A 9,214-nucleotide genomic window follows, 5' to 3' on the forward strand; every position below is an offset into this window, starting at 1 on the left:
CAGAGCACAAAGTTGTGAGAGAGTTGTTTCACCATTATTAAGGTCGACGTTTGGTCAATTTCTGTCCATTTTTTAGCTTATTGATAAATCTGCTAACACAACTGGAAGACCTAGTGAAACAAGGAAAAAAACAGACCTTGAACACGCCAGCTGGTCTCCTAACTCACACCAAACTTTAGCACTAGATAAAAAATGGCACAGGTTTGAGAAACACATTACTTATGTGAGCGTCTTGTTCATGTATTGATGATATGATTGTTGGGTACAAGGAAAGGAGGAGTTGAGTGGGACTCACCCAACTAGCCTGAATTCAAGGCAGATCTGATATAGGGAAGCTCTAAATGCCAAATATGAACTGAAAAATCATGTGGGTTGTGCCAATTTCACCAGAACCGACAATCTAGGCCACTGTTTTATTGGTAAGGAGTTGGAAAGGTGGATGAGAGTGGTTTTGTAAATTTCGATGGGAATAAATGGAAGTCAAAACTTGAGAAGTTAAAAAAAAACGGACACGCGCATCAAGGATTATTCAAATACAAGGAATGTAATGCAGACATCCTGCACTCAATGAGATTCCTCTCCTTTTTCTCCTGGCATCTAAAAACTGTCAAGGCGTTTTAATCCCTCAGATATTTCTGCTTAGATAGTAACCAGTGTGCAGAATAATCGGTTGGTCTATACCATTTCATTTATTTTGTTTCTTTGCTGCACCCACTTCGAACTGACTTTAAAAGCTGCCATTTTAGCCAATCTACACCAGCCTTGTATGATTCTCACCGGGTAGTCGTGTTTGTGCGGTTTTTGTCTTTTATTTTAAAGCTACAGAGCACATGGTTCTACCTGCATTGTAGCATTCCGTTGTGAGAATTCCTTGAGCCCATTTCTTACTCAAATTTGGGGCATGCTGTTAAAGATCTGAGAAGAATGTGCAGGTGAATGTCATTTCGGATCTTTAAATCCCTACTCCGAAGACCCTGTTGCAAGATTAGGGGATCAAATATCTTATGGGGACAAGGGGAAATTTTTTAATGGCCGCTACATTTGTTTGTCGTTTCATGTTTTTGGTCTGTATGTCAGGTCTATTGAATCGGTGAACTTGTTGGATACGGTACCCAATGTTGTGCATTCATAGTTGAGAGTGGATAAATGGTTTCCACCTATTGGATCTCAGCACCGTGCTATGATTGAGCTCTTTGGTATGCTATCCAGATCCAGTATTGATTATTAAAGATGTCATGAATGGAATGACCTCTTTCTTTTAAATGGTATTAGGTGAGCCCTATTGAAAAGTTGAGTACATGAATGCCGTCTTTCGTTTGGGCCCCAAAAGCTCCTCCCACCCTTTTCTTTTTCCTTGATTTTGTAGACCATACAATTCTAATCTGAAAACTGAAAATTTTGATTGTGAAGCCCTCGTAACTGATGGGCACCTCCCATATTGGTGCCCATGGAAGTGGTTTCCTGAATCAAACTTTCTTTCACTGAAGATGTCCGCGTTGGCTTTCTCAGAAACTCGGACGAAAGCCTGATAGCTTCTATATGGTACTTCCAATGGTTTTGAATCTTGTTCTCTTTTATTTCTTGGGTATTTGACATCAATATCATTTGTACTTCGTTCAGTATCCTACTTTTGATCTTATAGATCTTGGGATCATACAGTCTCTATGCTAAGTTTTCTTCTCCGCTGCATGAGAAATCTGGAATGAGAAGGCCCTAAAAGTTTAGTTTGCGAGATTAGGGCTCAACTGTTTATACATGCTTATTAGGCTATCCAAGTTTCAAAGGCTGGGTGTGGAGAGATATCCACCGGAGGATTCGGCACAGGAGATTTTGCAGGTTTAGTGTTGATCAGTGAATTGGTGGGCATCAGTAATGATGGATCTCGACAACCCAGCAACATAGTTTTCTTTTGCTGGGTATTTGTTTTAGTAACCGTAAAGCTCATTAGTTGCATTAAAACATCTGTATGATTACATTGGGATCACTCTTGCTATAGTCTCACTACATACACCACATCTGCAAATATGTATTGGATTATTGAGCCCCGAGGATCAGGCCAAGATCCTCCCATTATTTCAATTCTGTCTTCTCTACTGGAAAGAGTGGTCGAAAGGAATGAGCAGACAGCGTCTGGAGCAGCATCCATTCAGTGTCTACCGATTGCTCAAAAGTTCAGTATTTTTCATGGACTTAGGACCCCCTCAATAGGCATCGGGAAGTACTTGGAGAGGATCTTCAAGTACGCGAACTGTAGCCCTTCGTGCTTTGTGGTTGCCTATGCTTATATTGACAGATTTATACACCAGCAACGATCCAATCTTCCCATCACATCGCTCAATGTTCATCGCCTCCTCATAACCAGTGTTATGGTTGCAGCCAAATTTCTGGATGATGCGTAAGTATTGTTTTCTATCCCTTTTCTTCTGATTCCGGCGCTTCTTTTTCCGTGTGGCGATGGTTAGTTTATGTGCATTTCAAACATTTTAATCCATCTACTGGTCCTCTGCGTGGCTTGATTCTGGACTAATCTTAGCCATCTATACAAGCTTTTAGGCTTCTTTGATCACTCTGTTGATTAAATTTTAGAGGCTTGGCTTTTTTGAGGGTCTCGAGTATTTCAAGATTGCTTGAAGTTCAAATGCGAGCATATATTATCTGGACTACTTTTTCGTTATTTGCTTTTTAGTTAGGTTGATTTGCATGGATTTTGATCTCTGATTAAATATTATTGAATTTGAGCTTGTTCGCTTATAGATGTCATTCTCCAGTTGTGCAATTTCCGTTCATGGCTAATAATGAATGCATTCTCAATAGGCTTAAACTTCTTTTCCGACAAAATTGTGTTCAAAATTATAGATCTCTTTCTGCTACTCCCTTGGACTTCTAATCCCCTGCTGCCATCGAATATTGGATCCAGAAGAAATTCTATCCAATTTTAGGAAATCTCAGTTGTCTGTATGGTTGATTGAAATGCCGCTTTTATGAAATGTTTACGTGCCGATGTAGTTGGTTGAAATTTTATCCAGTTTAAAGTAATTGCAAGTTAACTCTAATAAACTTTTACAGCTCAGTGTTGTGAAGCTTTTTCCTCCTATTTCAGCATTTTCCCAGTGGAAAATGGAAAATAAGAAGAAAACAATTCTGCTTCTGACATTTTCCTCTGCTTTTGTTTCTTGTCATGGAAGTTTCTAGTATTCTCATATATAATTTACATTGCAAGTGTTGGGATGCTTGTTTTCTTATTTAGTAATTTGCATTTGTGCTTTTCATGGTTTTTAAGTTATTATAATAATTAGTAACTTCAGTTTGCCCAATATGGAAGTGGAAAATAATTTAGACTCCTCACATTTTCATCTGATTTTTGCGGCTTTACATTATTTTTAAGCAAATCGTGTAAGAAGAAACTAGGAACCTAAGCAGCGACTAAATGCCCTAATGGAAGCGAGTCCCACACGCTAGGCCTCTGGCTACTTCTCTGGATGGGGTTAGACGTTAAATTAGCACTTATCATTCAACTCTGTAAACTTGACTGACTGCGTTTCAATAGATGTGTAGGCTTGGCAACTAGAATTCAAAATATTTTTAGACTTTTCTCGTAGGTGTATACTTTGTTTTAAACATGTCAATCTTAATTATGTTTTGTTGAAGAAATACTCTGGACAATTCTCACATGCTGCGGGTATGGCACCTACCGTAAATGGAAGGGCCATTGATCAGCCCAAAAATTTGTTGCTTTACTGAATAACATAGGCTTTGGCAATCTGCTTTTCTCAAGAGATACATAGATTTACCTAGTAGAGCTCAAAATATGCTGTAGACTTGTAGGTGTAACTTGTAGTTCTGTTTTGTTGATCAAATTGTCAGATCCATTCATATATGATGTGATTATGCCATTGTGGTCTCTACTATCAAAGCAATGGCGCTTGATCGGCCAAAAAGTTTGGGAGAAATTTATCTTTAATATGTAACAATCATTTTTAGTACTTGCACTACCTTTATTGCCCTTAATCGTCTACGTTTATAGAGAGGGTTCAGGGTAATTCATAACCAAATAGAAGTATTTTGCTATGCAAAAAAGAATGGCACTAAAGATTTGTTTAAGATGCAACTTGAAAGTTTGTAAAAAGATCTAGCCGTCACAAAATTTATGTTCTTACTGTTATTTTCCGTTTGCATTCTGGGTTTCTCTACCACCGAGCAACCATACCTCTTTGTTATTGAGATTTTTGGTACACTTCTCCTACAGTTTGGATGTAGCTCATTTTCCACCCCTGCTGTCCCCTCTAATTGAGCCACAGTGTGGTGCTCTACTCTGGCTCTATTACCATGTTATTTTCCATGGATCCGTTAGACTTGAACCTAGGGTCTCCCTTTCCATGGGAGGCTTCTCTTACGCTGAGCTAGTGGCTCTCTTTGTGGTTGGGCTTTGCGGTGGGCTCCTTATCATGGTTCAGGTGTGGCTCCTTTCTAAGTTATTAAACGAGCAGATTAAAATTAATAAACATTTTGAAGAAGATAAAATACAAGTACATAGATTTATCATTGTTCACCACAATTTATGGCTATTCCACACTTGAGCAGGGAACTTGTATATTAAACAAATATTCGATCTAATACAGTACATGACAGCATATGTGTATTTATACATTCCGCATAAGCTTTCAATTGAAGAGCCATGTGGACTGTTATCCCAACATCGTTTTCTAATACTGACATGCAGCAGTGGATGTCAAGTCTTGGCTATCCCACTTAGGTGCTGTGATGTTTATTTCTGTTAATTTGATTGGCAATCTCCCCAATATGAAATTGAGAAACACTGTGAAGCTCTGCCATTTTCAAAGATGCTTCTATGGCTTTTTGTGAATTTATGGGCATTCTTACCAATATTTGTCACTTGATCTAACAGGTACTACAACAATGCATATTATGCCAAAGTGGGTGGTGTCACACCATTGGAAATGAATAGGCTGGAGCTTGAGTTTCTGTTTGCATTACGATTTCGCCTTCATATCACAGTAAGCACTTTTGAGAATTACTGCAGTCTTCTGCAACGTGAGATGGTGCTTTCTAGCAGTTATCAGATAGAGAAACCGATATTACAATATTGGTGTGGTTTGGTGGATAACTCTGTGCAAGATAAGCCTCAAATGCCTCAGCAGCAGATGACAGTTTGGTGTAGTTACGCAGGAGTTTGAGTACCATGGACCAAAAATGAGAATGAGCTGTGTACTTTTATTTGCATCTTTTCCTTAGCAATCTTGGGCACCTCCAAACATTTGAACAGATAATAAGGAAAGTGGGTGTCTTGCTGAAATCGCTGATTTGTTCTCCCTTTGTCAAGAATCCATTCAAGAGCTCCATTATCTTCAATCATGCAACATAGCTTGTCGAAGGCTTATGCAGAATATACAAGCAAGTTTTGATTGTATCTTCTAATCTAGTATGGTTTCAATCTTCAAGGGCCTTGATGGTTACCAAGATAAATCAGTGTTTCAAGATCTAACATGTTGCGTGTACCAGGTAATGGTCTAAATGCCAGAGGGATATTTAGTGTGTTCAAACAGATATCCTTGACTAGTTTACACCTAAGATGATAGCCTTCGGGATCCTAGAACCTCAATGCTTTGTTGAGGTTACATCTGAGTACCCTTTATATGTTTTGGCATCAGCATGAGGATCTCACTAATTCTGCGAGCTTGGAGCTAAGAGTGTGTCTTTTTATAGCCTTTAATTGTATGTTATGGCTCTTCTTCTATTGAAGATAATGCAAGAGAGCATGAACATGTATAATCCCTGTTCTTGGGTATCTGAATATGAAGTGTGTTTCCTATGTTCATGAAAGTTGTTATTCCTAAGTATGTTTGATGTCATTGCTTGTTATGTGGAAGATTGTTTTCACGAAAGTTTTTTTTTGTTGGAAAGCATTTAGATGTAACAAATAATAACACTCGTAGGTTTGAATATTCTATTTGAGTCATTTGAGCGGTTAGAGGACCTTGCATGTTCTAGGGTAATGTTCTTGGGTGGAGATTTGAGAGTTTAATAAGTAAACACAACACTAATAAACAAACAAATACCTTACACTTATTTCAAATTTTACATAAACACGGGCATACATTTTGTTGCTGATAATGACGTTTTTGTTTTTAATTCTGTCATGATGACTTGGAATCTGGGGTTCAAATTAACTGCTGGGCCAACTCTTAGTGGCATGCAGCCATGATAAAGTTGTATTCGTTACAATAGTCATAGTCTTAACCCGTTTATTCCCAAAGTCATTTAGTGTACTGTGGATTGGTGCCTTCTATTCGACTTTATTATGCCAGGACACAACCTTGAATGCCAGAGAGATTTTCATCTCGGGTGGAAAGTTTGAAAGTCGCTTATCCCTTTGAAACCAGCTAACCTGTTGATTCTTTTTAAGCATTAGTTAGATTCTTTTATTGGAATTTATATGACAGATGAGCTGCTGGACCAGTTGTTCCTGACAATGCGACTGCAATAAAATATACACGTTCGAAGTCATTGGCACTCACTGTTCATATGGAATATTGAGAGAGACATTCCTAACGATTGATGTATTTACATATAATGAAATAAAAAGTTTCATTATTTTACAAGGTCTACCAAAAGAGGACCTTCCTTGTGGGTAGTAACGTGGGGAGGCATTTCCTTCCAAAACAGTTGTTATGTGCATGCCATTATAATATATAGGTGTGATGCAGATTGATATTTTAACCAACAAAAAAGAGTCCTCATTTTTCTCATTGCAATCATTAGTTGGATTTAGAAAATTCGTACTGCATAATTAACTAGTCTATTTATAAATTTTTTGTTCAGTATAAAATAGATTGAATAAATGAATCGTTTTTTTTTTCTTTTTCTGTAAATTGACAGTAATAGAAAATTGTTTAATAGTGTAAGGTAAACGGAAGGTTAACATATCAATGAAGGCGAGGGCTTGTTTTGTTGGTCTAGATGAAAATTTGACAATACTTACATAAGGTCAAATAGTCTTATTTAAGATGATGGCTCAAAAATTTGCAGTGCTTATATGATACAAATTTTATTTAGATGTTTACCATTTTACAAAAGTAAAAGATCTAGTATTAGGGTCAGAGACATAGGGGCCTACAACAAGCTTCGGGTTGGTAGTTGTAGTTATATATCATGCTTGGTACTATGTATGTTGTGTTATGTCATAATATTACTAGAATATGCTTGTGTGACTCTTGGTATCTAATATGTTGGTTAGAAATTAGATGGTTGGGATTCCAAGTTTTCATCTAAATGTATGGTTGGAAAATTAGATTGAGACTATAAAATACTTGTATTGATCTTTAGATCATAGAAAATAGAATAGTGGTTGTCTTTTGTTTATAGGTTTTCTCTTAGACTTTTGTCTATGTAGTATATAAGATGCACCTTTGACCATGTTTATTAATTAGTTACAAATTAGAACAATAATGTTTTTTTAAATAACTAATTGCATCTTCTATGTTGTTTGCATTCTAGTGTTGTAATTATTTGAATCATATAATCTTAAACTTATTTATCCTAATCCATCAATTGCCTAGGGGTGCAAACTTCCAACATTTGGTATGTTCAGCAATTGCTACATGAGTGGGAGTCCAACCTCTAAAATGTGTCGTGCAAAACCTTATAATAGTTGAGTTGTAGTTTGCGTATCATTGGTCATAAATGAGAAATTTGAATTTTTTTGTCATAAGGCAAAGTAGTATTGAATCTATGGCTAGTATCTCAAGCTCTAAGTTTGAATATGGAAATTGAAGATGAATTTTTTTCTAATGGAGAGAGATTAGTGGTTGATCTCTTTTAGATAAATATCATGTGTGTCTAATGAAGAGTAGGTAAAATTGAGTAAAAAGTTTGAACTATTCATTTTTTTTTAAAGATTCTATGTATATAAATTGTATGTCAAATGAAGAGTAGGTATATTTGAGTAAAAAAATTGAACTATTCATTTTCTTTTAAAGATTCCTTGTTCATAAATTTGTTTGAGAAACCAATTACTTATTCATTGTGATATAAAATAGACACAATAAACTAGTTCAAGAATATAATAAATAACATCTTTAAAATAAAGCATTTCTCCAAAAATAATGGGAGATAGGAGAACCCAAGGGTGTATGACAATATTGTACCACCAAAAGATATTTTATTTTATGATGCTTTCTATGTGATTTTTAGCCATAGACAATTGTTTGGGCACTCTTATATATTAAGAGATATTGTTTATTCATTTGGTTCTATGATTTATTGTCTTAATGTAATTCTAAGGTGAAAATTCAAGATAAATTAATGTAACAAATATTTTATTCAATGACCCAAACTTTGTAGTTAATGATTAACAATGACATTACAAGGAGACATTACAAAGAAAGATTTTAACGATAAAAACAAGTATTGCAAAGGATTCAAAGGTGAATTTGTATGTTTTTGAAGTTAATTTTAGTAAGTTTTGATTTTATTTTGCAATAAAATCAAACTTTATAAATTTTTTTAATTAAAACAAAGGTTTGATTTGCTTCATAAGTTGTTTTGGGAATTGTTGCAAATAAATTTGAGTTCTTTAAATTGATTTGAAATCCATATGTTTACAATTTGTGTCATGGGTGTTTATATGGAGATATGACTACTTAATAGGTTGCTTAATAGAACTCTCCATCCTTTATATGCACAAATGATATTAGAGAGGGGCTTTATTGGATTTTGTTGAAACAATATTGGGTGAAGATTTGACACTTAAATACGGATGCCATGAATTTTTTTTCTTGAATGTGTGTAAGGAAAAGAGTTTTAGATTTGAGAGTTATTCTCCAAAAAAATTCAAAATGGGCAGATAATGCACAACTTCCTCCATTAAGAGAGAGTGAGTGGAGTTTTGAAGGATGCATTCTTTAGTCTTTGTTTGGCAGAGGGTAGTGTTGTGTGGTAATATTTTTGTAGAGAGAACTTGTAAATACAAAGGGTTAATATCTTAAAGTGGCAAAGGTTGTTGCAAGTTGGACTTGTTTTGAAGAAGAGAAAAAGCTAGGTCATTAGAAGGCTAGTGAGAATTTCACTTTTCAAGATTGGAAAAGTAGGAGGTTTACAACGTTTCTTATAAAAGAACCAAAAAAGATTAGGTGTGACAAAGATGGAGCAACAAAATGAAATTAAAGAGGTTATTAAAACAAAAGTGTGAACAAAG

The 9,214-nt window shown here is 35.7% G+C and overlaps 1 protein-coding gene across 1 annotated transcript; it reads left to right on the forward strand.

The window, feature by feature from the left end:
- The first annotated feature begins 246 nt into the window (after nt 1-246).
- Nucleotides 247-5,841, forward strand: LOC149554666 (cyclin-U4-1-like). Its single transcript, XM_089828726.1, has 2 exons — nt 247-2,395; nt 4,907-5,841. The coding sequence occupies exons 1-2, from the start codon at nt 2,025-2,027 to the stop codon at nt 5,193-5,195; spliced, it is 660 nt and encodes a 219-aa protein (XP_089684852.1). The 5' UTR covers nt 247-2,024; the 3' UTR covers nt 5,196-5,841.
- Nucleotides 5,842-9,214: the final 3,373 nt, after the last annotated feature.

The sequence above is a fragment of the Cupressus sempervirens genome, chromosome 5, assembly GCF_028749045.1.
Source record: "Cupressus sempervirens isolate cs-2001-9-10 chromosome 5, ASM2874904v1, whole genome shotgun sequence".
Taxonomy (NCBI): domain Eukaryota; kingdom Viridiplantae; phylum Streptophyta; class Pinopsida; order Cupressales; family Cupressaceae; genus Cupressus; species Cupressus sempervirens.